Genomic DNA, 12,985 nt, shown 5'->3' with positions numbered 1-12,985 from the left:
ATTAAATAGTCAAAAAATTATTTTTCTTTTAATTTTTATTTACAAAAAATATCACTTTATCTTCATTTTATTTTCTGCTTTAAAAATTTAAATAAAATTAATACGGGTTTTCTTTTTCTGCTTTCCGTCTTAACTATTTTCTTTTACAAACTATTAAAAATAAGAAACATATAATAAAAAAATCAGAAACATTTTTACAAACCAAACAATCCCTTTGTTGCCCTAATGAGCACAATGTGTTGGAATCGATTAAAAATGGGACTAATTTAACTGAAGACAAACCTTAACTTTGTAAGCAATTTTTGAGATTGAGTTACATTAAGTAGATGATCCTAGAGATTTAACCTCCACTGGACTGGAAAAAAAAAAGAAAAAGAATGAACCTAATACATTATATAAGACTAGAATAAATTAGGCAGTGGCAAGATCATGATGAAAATAATTAACAAAGCAATTCGTTAGAAAACATAGTACACCTTCACACCCATTTGTGATTTCTACACTCAGAATTTCAGTTGTTAGAAATGATAGATACCTAAAGTACAAGCATACAACCATATCAGGATATATCAAATCGAACAACAACACTAGTGATGTTATCTGAGCTTCCCCGTGCATAAGCTTCTTTTATAAGTTCTCTCGATGCCACTTCTGCATCTGTGATATTTTGTACTAAAGACACGGCCTCCTGAAAAAGGCATGGACGCACAATCAATCACAAAATCAAAATGAAAAAGAAACCAACCTAGTTTAGGTCAACTTTAATAAGTAAGATAGTCTCACCTTGTTTGATATGACATTCCAAAGGCCATCACTAGCAATTATAATAAAATCTACACCGTCAATTTCTTCCTCCTAAGCCATAAAAGAACCAAAAGAGGGGAACTTAGCAGGCATACAAAATATAACAGCACAGAATACCAAATGGATGATGATCAAGCTTATTCGCTTATGATTTGAGCAACCTGAATTTCTGGGTCAGCAACAACGTAAGGCTTAAGAAGTTTGTCGCCAAATGCACGGGACACTGCAAGAACACCACCAACCCTCCATGTTCCTGGATCAACCAGCAGCAGTACAAGCTATTTATTTATTATCAATTTATTGTGGAGTATGGCCCCCCACTGCCCCCGCCCAAAAAAATGACAGTACAACCCTACAGGAAGAAACTTACCAGCCCAGATTATAAATCCCCAGCCTTTTCAATCCTTTGACGTTCATCAGATCTATCAGGCTTGTGATCAATAGATAAAGGAATAGCTACATTAAAACAAAAACTCATCACAAGAAGGAAAAAAAAAACGGAACAGGAGTTTATATATTGCTTCTTGAGCCTATCTTGCCTAACCAACTAGCTTAAGCAATTTGCAAGGAAATTTTACTAAAAAGGATAACACTGGAAACTCAGGAAAACTGAAGTGACCCAAAACCAATGTTTGACAATGTACTTCATTGAAAGGAAACATGCTGCATATTCCCTCCACTCATTACCATATTAAAAATATGTGGATTATGCCCAATGTAAATAAAATTCTCACTAAAACATAAATGACATGGCATCAACCTGAACCAGCTCTACTTGCAACTACTCTGGAATCACCAACATTTGCAACAACAATTCGGTCCCCCAACAACATAGCTGTTGATGCAGTTGACCCAGCATCTCTTTGATGGCCTTTTTCCTCATTGAGGTAGTCGATATCTGTCTGTTTAAATGCTTCTACTGCAATGAAACAAATAATTAAACAGAAAACATGTTAATATTTACACTGTCCAGCCGCAAACCAAACAACTATAATATGATATGAAAATTTTAACATATCCTATAAATTTACAACAATGAAGTTCATACCTATAGCAGTCTTTGTGTCTTTAAAGAAGTCAGGATGGCTACTCAAATTCTTAAATAGATTATTTTTCAGATATTCTGCAGTCCGGGAACCTCCGTGACCTAAGAATAAAAAGAAACAAATTAACACTACTTTTTGATTTTGTGTCCTTATTTTTAACATATCTAATCAAATAATATAAATAATATTTTTATCAATATCAGAAATTAATATTGAATAAGGACCAGAGAAAAATAAAGCATTAACCCTTAATTATACTAATGTACTAGATTATAACCCTAAGAAAATAAGAAAAGAAATCGTAATAGGAAATATAGAAAGTAGATACTAGAAACCATTGTTTAAACCGGACTACGCTTTATTACAAATAAATCCGTTTTAAAATATAATATAGACTCCAACCATGGTTGGAATAATCATTTTCTAATTTGGGCTGTGCATTACTCAATCCCAAACTCAACAAGTGTCCATTGCCAAGTCTTTATTACCTCTACTTTGACCCTATCAACCCTATAATAGTTGATGTTGGGTTTCAACAATCATCATCCCAGGACAGAATATCTACAGGGGCAGTGCACACAGGACTAAAGACTAGAAGGGTCAGAGTGTGCCTGAGACTGCTGAAGACAGCAAATGGAGAACCGAAGCAGAGAAACCAATGTTGTAGGCAAACAAAAGTCAAACCAGAGCAAACCAAAACAGACAAAAGAGCTCTAAAACAGAGGTTTCTGCAAGAAAAATCTAGAAGCCAAGTGCAGCCACCAAACATGAGGAGTGCAACAAACACTGGGAAAGAAGTCAAACAATAAGAGGATCCTTCAAAGGAGAGAAGAGGCCAAAACAGAACGGGGGACTTGCTGAGAAGTGACAGAGAGAAAGAAATGTTGATTCAGCCTTCAGAGGGTCCGAATCAACCACAGGTAACAAAAAGGGCTGGACAGCGAGAAAATGAGCTACATAGTAAATAACAGAAAACATGGATGGATCAAGAAAGCAAAGGTGGCAAATCCAAGAAGCAAAGGGTACGATGAGTCTAGTAGAGATGGAAAATGGAAACAGTGTTGAACGCACAGGAGAGATGTTTGTCAAATTGCCACAAAAGCCGAGACACTCACCATGGAGGCACATGCTAGCGAGATTGATCCTATTATAAAAAGCATGTCACCAACAGCCAACAGCAGAGACAATAAACAGTCATATAAGTTATAAAAACGAAACAGGACCACGAGTTTTTATTCTAAATGCCATACCAAGCAATCAAAATCTTAAAATTGATTTGTAAATTGGCTATGTTGCACACTAAATCAGATAAAAAGAGGGAAGGGGGTAAAGATAAAAAAATCCAATTTTAGGGAATATAAAACAGGCTTACCATCAAAAACACCAAAAAACGCAACCATCTGACCATCGACCTCTGATATGGTGGTCTCAAAGAAATCCTCCATTGATGACCTTTTACCCTTGAAACTGGAATATCCATAGCTGAACCTTCCACTTCGACTTCCAGAGAGAAAGCTAGACAAAAATAATCTTTTTTTGAATATTTGAGAGTTGGGAGACAATTATTAGAAAACATAAGAGGGTACCTGAAGCAAAATTCAAATATATCTCATAGAACCCTACAATTTAATTTCAACGAATTTTGGTAAAAAATTGTTAATGGCAGTAAATAAACAAACAAATTATGTCATTCATTACACTTTCCCACAATATCTGCCTTGATCAGACATTACTATGAGGTACAGATTAAATAGCATTTAATTGAGTAAATATTTCCCGAAACTACTTAATATATGGTCCATCTTTTTCTTAACCGAAGCACTTACTAAATTATGTATTTTCCTCCCTCCTCTCTATATAACGTTCGCTAGTTTGAATTCCAAACTATACAATTCATTATATAATCAAAGAAAGTACGAATACTTTTTCCTTTCCTATGCTTTAATCTACAGCTTGAAAGTCATATAGCAGAAGTGTTTGATCACTAATAAATAGAAACCAAAACCGTTGTTAGACCAAATATGGTCTTAGACCCATAATTTTGCTATTGGCAGAGATGAATGGTTCATTGGTACAGACAGATGAAGTTCGATCTATAACATCTAGTCATTGGTACAGGACCGCTTGCATAACAGCCTTGGATGTGACGGTAAAGCCAGACTGCCAGTATTGAAAGTTCAGTCAAGCATGGCATTGGATGTGATTGCAAAGTGGGCCTTGGATCAAAAACTGGTTTGCATCAGTCTTAAGACCGGTTTGATTATGTTAGGATTGGCTGACCGAGTTAATAACACATTTGATCTAATAATTGAGCCAAATCGGTATGGAATAAATTCCAAATTAGACTGGTTCAACCAGTCATGGAATAGTTAAAAGGAACTATCGTATTTTGGGGTTGAGTGGGGGAGGGGGGATGCTACAAAATTAAAGGAAAAAGAATTCCATATTTCCCTAAATTCTTCATCTAATGTGGTAAGAAACGGATGCTTCCAGGTAGGACAAAGCAAATAAACTGATACAAACTTGAAAAAGCATTTTAAATTTTTAATGAGCATACAAGAACCATTACTTTGCAACCTCAACACCACCCAACTTTATAACTTCACGCCTCACTACTATAACTGTAAAATATAAATATTAAAAGAAAAATTGCTTGAAATTAGTAGTAGATGCAGGGTTTGGTCTGAGTGGTCAGGTGACGAAAAATTTATAAAACAATAGCTTGTAATTCATAAAAAGTATAAAAAGGCACCACGAGAAATTATTTAATAAACATGAACATAAAAGAAGGGTACACAAAGCCATAACGCCCATTTCTAATTAACAGTAACATAGATTAATATAGACACTACAATTTCCCTCCTCACTCCTTTCAAAAGCTTAAATATCAAGAAGGATCAAACCCAAGTATTCTTATCATCAATTTGCGATGTCATATCATATCATACAAACACATGACCATCAACCCACGGCATTAAAATGCAATAAATTACGGTCGCAATTTACAAGCATGCTAGCATCGTATTTTCCCGGTCCTGTTAACAATTTATTTTCCCATTTTATCTAATCGCGTTGATAATTGAATTTCCGAACACAACTTCAACTCATAGCGGCGTCGATCACGAATTTGCCGATTAAAAGCCTCAATTCAAACCCGAAGTAATAGAAAATTGAAACAAAAAAGAGAAACAGCCTCAGAAAAAGGGAGGGCCCACAGTAAATGGAAATAAGCACCTGATGCCGCCACCGCTGAAGAGAGAATCGTGATCCTTGGAGGACATCACAATGTTTGGCGTCGCCGGCGGTGCAGGCTGACCTTCAGCGGAAGACGAAGCGGTTACCGCGACGGCGGGGGTGGCCGCGGCCGCAGTGAGTGGTTCTACAGGGTCGGAGTTTGAGATCATTTTACCATCTCCTCGTTCTCATTTCTCCCTCTGTTTTTTCCCTCTATCCCTCTTTCTTGCACTATCTACTTTACGCGTAGTTTATTTCGCTGGTTTCAGTTTTTTGGGTCCACTCATTTTCAAACAAGCCAAAAAAAAAGAAGAAGGCCCAAATAAGCCTACGAGAGCAAAAGGCCCAATACATGTCCGGCGTACAATCAAGTACATGTGTTGGTTCTCTTTAACACTACTCAGCTTCTGAGCTTCAGTGAATGAACGCCATTGTCACAAGTCTCATGTCCTTCATTGAATCATGTCATGCAAACTATCACATTATCATCTTCTTTCAAATGAATAATTTAAGTTACTGGCTTTGACATGTTCCTTTCCCTTTTCTTCTTCACAACTTGGAAAATGATTTGATTCATTGTAATCGTAGCTTCTTATTATACTAATTATAGGTATAACAAGGAGAAAATCTTAAAAAATGTAATTATTTTTCTCTTTTATATAATCCTGATAAAACATGGTTGTTTAGGATGTTGTTGCTCTTTATCCAACATGTTCGGTTTGGTCCTGGTTTGGTGGAATGGAACCAACGAAGTGTCAAAGAAAGACAAAACCTCGTAATGTTTGGCCAATACTAAGAATTGTTTCGTATTGGCGAAAAAAAAAACATGATATTTAAGCACGTTCATATCATGGTTGTACTGGGTTTTATATATAGCAGAGTAGTACATTAGGTGTGCAGCAATTATTTTGTAGTAGTTAGAAACTTAGAAGGAGTAGTAAAAAAGCATTAAAGACATATGTGAAGTTGTGAAGAGATTGAGTGGTGAAGACATGTATTATAAAGAGTCATATTTTTTATTGATTTTGTAGTGTTGTCTTTTTTTAATATTAAAAATATATTATATTGATATTTTAAATATTTTTTTATATATTTTGAAACGTTAAAATTAATGATATTTAGTATATTATTACGAAGATATAATAGAAATATAACACAAAAAATTTCAGTAAAAAGTCTAAATTCGGTATTATAGTATTATAAGGTGTTGGGAGAAAACATTTTTTACATAAATGAGCAGGAGCAGTAAATGTGGCAGAAGGTGATGTAACTCTGACCGATAGTTTAGTTTAGTTCAGTTTGATTCGGTTTGGTTCGGTTTTAATCTCAGTCACCCAAAATGAATTCAATGTGTGTTTTTATTTGTTTAACTATTATTTTCCTTTTGGCTGCAGTGATGGAAGCACTTAATGCTTCTACCATTTTTGGGCAGTGTAGTAATGAGGACACTGTGGTGCTTCTGATTTCCCATTAGTTGCATTTGCATGGAACACTCTCCATGTTCCAGGTTTCATGTTTCAAACACTTGCATAACTTATTATTAAAATAGAAAACTAAATTTGTATGACGTATATGCTAAAATGTTTTTTTTTTTTTGTTTCTAGTAGTGAATACAGCTATTTCCCAGTATTCTTTATAATTATTACCCTTTATTCTTTACAAATATAAAAATTAATTTTATTAAAATTATTTTATCTCTATAAAAATTGATAAATAATAGATAAATAGGGTGAAATAACTTTTTTTTCCATATCAATATATAATATAATAAGTATTATCTTTTCTCTCTCTTTAACGTTTAGTTGACAATTATCTTTTACTGTAATAAAAAATATTTCAAATATTATGATATGATTGGATTGTTTCAACTTTATAGCCGCAAATTTCGTTCGATTTAATCGCTATTTTATCTTAATTTTAAATATTTATTAATCCTTACATAGTTATAATAAATTTTAAATTAACCCCAAATTAATAGCTAGATTTGAACACCTAAATTGCATATTTGAATTTAGTTATGAATTTTAAATTTTAGTGATAATAATAAGAATGCTAAAATTATACAATTGAAAGTGTAAAATCCTGTATTATATGCATGTTAGTATGTTACGGTTTTCTTTTGTATATAAATTTGTATTCCTTTTCTTTTCTTTTTCTATTTTTTTATATTTTCAATAATTAATTTTTGTCACAGATTTGATCATTAAAATTCAATCACAGATTTGATCACTGTGAAGAATCAATCAGTGACCAACGTAATAGTGATGAATATGTTGTTCAATCACTAAATTGACATTCTTTCCATCATTTACTGACTTTAGTTATTTAGTGATTGATTTTTTGGTCACTATTTTTTTAGTGTATTTTATAATATCTTGAGTAAATATAACAAAATTTGATAATAAATTATTAGAAAAAATAAATAATAAATAAATAAAAATAATAACAAAACAGATATAAACCTAATCAAACAATTCTTATAACATAAATATAATATAAAATTATAAATGAGAAAAAGATTAAAAAATATTAGAATCAAGGAATAGTTTAGAAAATATTTATTATTATCGATGATTTTGTATACATATTACATTAGATTCTTATATACATATACGTACATGATATATAACGGTCTCTGAAAATGTTATTGCCATTCATAAATAAAAAATAAATAAAATTTCTGAAAAAACAAAACAGGTTTTAAAATTTTACAATAAAATAAAGGAAAATAATTTTTTGACAAAGATGTAGTTAACAAAGTTGACAAAGTTACCAAATAAAGTAACTTTTTTATTTTGTAATGAAAGTTAAGATAATAAAATAATAAAATTTTAGGGTTTTTTTTACCAATATTTGTCAAAAAGTTTGTCAAAAAATTTTTGTCAATGTATCATCTCCCTAAAATAAATAGAAACAAAAAAAATTTCAAACCTCCATAAAATTAATAGAAACAAAAAACAGGTTTCAAACCTCCGTGCCACAGTACCAGTGTCCACCGAGATCCTCGGTGCTCACAACAATCCCAACAGAGTTCTTGTAAGTCTTGAACAGTTGCTGCACCACATCGATAGCAACCACACTTGCACTGCACCCCATTCCTGCAAGATTGAAAGCTTTCACGTTTTCTCTCATCTTGTACCTGTTTATGATGCGTGCTGCGAGAGAAGGTGCCGGCGAGAACAAGGAGACGTTCACTACGAGGATGTCTACCTCGGAGGGTGAAATCCCCGTTTTCTTGAAGAGGTTGTCGAGTGTGTCGAACATGATCTCGTCTATTTCATGGTACGAGTCTTTAAGAGATGAACACTCTTCTCTCCCTTCAAGAACTGTTCTGGGGCAGTAAGTGTTCTCCCCAATCCCCGAACTGATAATGGTTTTGAAGAGAAACCTATACTCCTCTAACCCCAGTTTTCTGTTTCGTAGGACGATCTTTACTGCGGAGGCAGAAGAACAAAAGATCCATCTCTGGCTATATCAAGAAGCTTTGAATAAGGTGATGAGATATATGTTTGCAGTGCAAATGCATGTCTACATATATGACAGGCACTTTTCAAGTAGTTACTGTGAGAAACCATACATCAACCATATGTATTCCTTTGTTAAACAAATATTTGAAGGGAAGTAAAATGTAACCATCAAATATTTATTGAATGATAGCGTGCGATTGTTAGGTTCTGGTGAAGGAAGGAAGTGGCTGAAAATAAAGATGATGAATTTTTTGATCTTCTGTTTCTGGGTTTTTTTCGATTGTAGGCAAATGGGATGGGTTTATTACGGGTATGGGCAAATTTTTAAAAAATTACGGAAGTAGGCAAAACGTTTGGGGGGTGCACGTTTTCGTAAGAAGAAATCGTGTACCCCCAAACGTTTTTGTGGGTCAGCGTGGTCAGAGGAGAAATCGTGGGGGGGGTGGACGAGATTTAAAGAAAAACGTGTGGGGGTGGAACGACTTTTAGAGGAAATCGTTGGGGGGGAGCACGATTTTAGATGAGTAATCGATTACACCAAACTGTAATCGATTACTGCATGTGTTTCAGTTTTGTGGATGAAGTGTAATCGATTACAGACGAACTGTAATCGATTACATAGCAAATTTTGAAATCGATTGTTAAATTTGAATTGGATACATAGGCGAGAATAATTATTTGTTCTCATTTGATAAAGTTTTGTTGGTCCATAAAAGAATAAAGTATTTGAACTTGTAGTTGATGAATGCATAAGAAATATTAATATTCATTGTAGAAAGAAGAAAAAAACATTGAAAATTAAATTAATTGAAATAAAAAATGTACAACTTATTGACGAAATGGACATTGTCCCCTATGATGACCCTCAGTGCGACAATAAGAGCATTTTTTTGGCTTATCCGTAACGGGTTGATCCATTTCGTTATGGATCCTAGTCCTTGGAGGTCGTCCGGAAGCCTTATGTAACACCCCTGGCCCGCCAGACCATGTCAGGTTACTGCAGCCCAATGCACCCCAACCCCTCACCCTTCTCCGTCCATTCATACTGGGTGGGTTGTTGCCAGTGGGAATCGAACCCCCAACCTGACCTTTAACACCTCTGGCACACCAGCAGATGCTACCAGTTGTGCTGCAGCGCAACTGGTAGCATCTGCTGGTGTGCCAGAGGTGTTAAAGGTCAGGTTGGGGGTTCGATTCCCACTGGCAACAACCCACCCAGTATGAATGGACGGAGAAGGGTGAGGGGTTGGGGTGCATTGGGCTGCAGTAACCTGACATGGTCTGGCGGGCCAGGGGTGTTACAAAAAAAAATCGAACCCCCAACCTGACCTTTAACACCTCTGGCACACCAGCAGATGCTACCAGTTGCGCTGCAGCACAACTGGTAGCATCTGCTGGTGTGCCAGAGGTGTTAAAGGTCAGGTTGGGGGTTCGATTCCCACTGGCAACAACCCACCCAGTATGAATGGACGGAGAAGGGTGAGGGGTTGGGGTGCATTGGGCTGCAGTAACCTGACATGGTCTGGCGGGCCAGGGGTGTTACACAGCACAACTGGTAGCATCTGCTGGTGTGCCAGAGGTGTTAAAGGTCAGGTTGGGGGTTCGATTCCCACTGGCAACAACCCACCCAGTATGAATGGACGGAGAAGGGTGAGGGGTTGGGGTGCATTGGGCTGCAGTAACCTGACATGGTCTGGCGGGCCAGGGGTGTTACACCTTACGCCTAGTTTGGGGGTCTGGATTGAAATTAGGACCTGTATATGTTGACCAATAGTCCTCATTTCGCAGGGGGTGGAATTGGACTTGATAAGCCTTATTTATGTTATCAAGGGTGTAAACTGGATCGATAAAATTTGAAATTGGCATGTGACCAAAAGAACAAACAGCTATGACGTGTTGACAGGGTAATCGACTAGCTTGGAAGTGACCACAATCACACCACCAATCGTTTAATGTGACAGTGAATGAGATTGGTTTTGGCCGATAGCAATGGGGGCTCGATATCTCTTGCACCTCGAATTCTGAATTATCTCGATCGTAGCGTTGAACATGACAATATGCAGATTTCTGTTGATTTTGTTGGAGCAAGGTTGTGACATCTTCTGGATATTGATGTCCAGCTCTTAACATAGAGTCTGCCTTTAAGCCGCGTTCAACAAACCAGGCATTTATGTTTTGAAATGTAATTTTCAAAAGTGCACAGATAGGTAATGAGCGAGCCCCCTTTAGCACAGAGTTCATGCACTCCGCCAAGTTTGTTGTCATGTGCGTGTACCTGCGCCCCCCATCATAAGCCTGAGACCACTTATGTAAGGGGATTTTATCAATCCAAGCTACTGCTTGTGGGTATTGGGACCTCATAGCTGAAAGTTTTGGTTGCACGATAGGTTGTTTGACTTCATAAGCTGTGAAAAAGAAATATAAAATGAAATGAAAAAGTATTATGTATGGGAAATATTTTGTGCATCTGCAATTTAAAGTTAGAAAAACGTCTTACCCAAGTTAATGAATTGTTTCTTGAGATCGACATTTTTGAAGCGATTGTTGAAGTTGGAACCCAGATGACGTATGCAGTAGACAGAGTGAAGATTGTCTGATTCCCAGTCAACTTCTTCCGATCGTAGGGCTGACAAAATTCCCTTGCCTCTATCAGTAATTAGGCAGAGATTTGGCTGAGGAGTTACATGCTCTCGCAGTAGTTGAAAAAACCAAATCAATGCCTCCTTTGTCTCACCTTCTACTATTGCAAATGCCAAAGGAAATATGTTTCTATTTCCATCCTGAGCAATTGCAGTAAGCAAGGTGGCATGATATCTGCCTGTTAAAAAGGTTCCATCCACTTGAACAACAGGTTTACAATACTTAAAACCTTCAATGCAAGGTCCAAATGCCCAGAAGCAACATTCCATAATGTATGTGGAACTTCCATCCTCAGCATCAAAATTAACTGGAGGACCGGAAAGTTGAAAAATTGTCCCAGGATTGGTTTGCTGGGCAGCTAGTAACCATCTGGGAACTTCATTATAAGATTGGTCCCAATCACCATACTCCATTGTTATTGCTTTCTCCTTCGCAATCCATGCTCTTCTATATGTGACTGTGTATTCGTAACGACTTTTGATGTCAGCGACCAAGCTTTTGATGCGAATGCTTGGATTTGTGCGGACCAAATGAAAAACAATTGAAGCAATTTGGGTGGAATCTAGGTTGCAGTGATCTTGTGACATTACTGTAGAGAAACACGTATGTGTACCATCAATGGACTTGATTTCCCAATGATGTCGGATTTTACTATAACTGGCCCTCAGACGCCATTGACATCCATTGTTGTAATGGATGCATCGTGCAACATAAAGATGCGGTTTTGATTCTACCACATTGAAGCTGTATCCATTAGTGATGTGATAATGTTTGATGGCAGACACCGTTGCTTCTTTAGAATCGAATTGCATGGCTTCTTCTAGTTGGACTTCCCCATAGGGATTGTAATCCATAGGAGGAATTGGGACAATTTCTTGATTGTCTGCATTGTCTTCCTCAAAATCATCGGAACTAAAGTCTTCGACAATGTCTGGAATGATAGGTTCGTCATCAATTGGATTAGACGAAGAAGATCCTCCATAATTCCACGAACTCATTCTGAACAGATTGGTATGGAAGGTTACACCGGAATTTTTTAGATCCAAAAATAGATCAGAAAATTGTAGATGTGAAGCTTGTATGCAGAGAACTTTTGATAAGAGAAACAATGGTAGTGTGGTTGATTATATAGGCGTTTTAGTAACTACAATGAATTGGAGTGGGTTGGTGCGCAAAAGGAGGGGTCAGGGGGTGTGAAAAGTAAAAAAAAATTAATTTTTTAAGAAAACGTGCACCCCCCACACGTTTTCTACTAGAAAACGTGCACCCCCCACACGTTTTCTACCAGAAAACGTGCCCCCCCCCCCACGATTTCTGTTTTAAAATCGTGCCCCACCAATACGTTTTCTAATTAGAGAACGTGCGCACCCAGCACGTTTTGTTCTTACATTTATTCGATTCTGCGTGATTCCTGGACTGCACCTGCCATCATACTATTACAATTTCACGCTTCTGTGGTGAAATTAAATCAATCACGCTTCTGCACTACACTATTACACTATTGAAAATAATGCATCCTCTTTTGATAGTATTCACAATAATGGTTTGATTGGAAATGTCTCTGCCACCTGCAAATATAAGAAATAGTATGAGATTCTCTGAAAAAGTTATTATTATTGAAGAGAAGGTTTGAGTGGCAAACATAGGGAGCCATGTGGTGGTGTGCATGGAGATATAGGAAAATAGTGTCCTATTTTTTAGACATGTGGTGGAGTACGTGAGAGAGAGAAAAATGAGAAGTAAGGCATGTGAGTGAATAGTGTTGTGAAGTAGTTTAAGTATCCATAAGAGGTG

The 12,985-nt window shown here is 36.4% G+C and overlaps 3 protein-coding genes across 3 annotated transcripts; all 3 read right to left on the bottom strand.

The window, feature by feature from the left end:
- Positions 1-391: 391 nt before the first annotated feature.
- Positions 392-5,324, bottom strand: LOC114191810 (probable protein phosphatase 2C 11). Its single transcript, XM_028081212.1, is given in 9 exon segments — positions 392-688; positions 784-855; positions 966-1,057; positions 1,175-1,195; positions 1,198-1,260; positions 1,565-1,723; positions 1,853-1,951; positions 3,223-3,365; positions 5,085-5,324. Coding segments are annotated over 9 exon segments (948 nt in total). The 5' UTR covers positions 5,255-5,324; the 3' UTR covers positions 392-559.
- Positions 5,325-8,048: 2,724 nt separating this feature from the next.
- On the bottom strand, positions 8,049-8,670 carry LOC114191454 (3-ketoacyl-CoA synthase 19-like). Its single transcript, XM_028080626.1, has 2 exons — positions 8,657-8,670; positions 8,049-8,553 (listed from the first exon to the last, which is right to left on the bottom strand). Exons 1-2 carry the CDS (start codon positions 8,668-8,670, stop codon positions 8,049-8,051), a joined length of 519 nt encoding a protein of 172 aa, XP_027936427.1.
- A 1,767-nt stretch (positions 8,671-10,437) lies between these two features.
- Positions 10,438-12,189, bottom strand: LOC114191453. The gene is made up of 3 exons (XM_028080625.1): positions 11,049-12,189; positions 10,565-10,956; positions 10,438-10,467 (listed from the first exon to the last, which is right to left on the bottom strand). Exons 1-3 carry the CDS (start codon positions 12,187-12,189, stop codon positions 10,438-10,440), a joined length of 1,563 nt encoding a protein of 520 aa, XP_027936426.1.
- Positions 12,190-12,985: the final 796 nt, after the last annotated feature.

Source organism: Vigna unguiculata, chromosome 7 (assembly GCF_004118075.2).
Source record: "Vigna unguiculata cultivar IT97K-499-35 chromosome 7, ASM411807v1, whole genome shotgun sequence".
Lineage (NCBI taxonomy): Eukaryota > Viridiplantae > Streptophyta > Magnoliopsida > Fabales > Fabaceae > Vigna > Vigna unguiculata.
The sequence above is the reverse complement of the archived record's forward strand: the minus strand, read 5'-3'. Positions and strand labels throughout refer to the sequence as shown.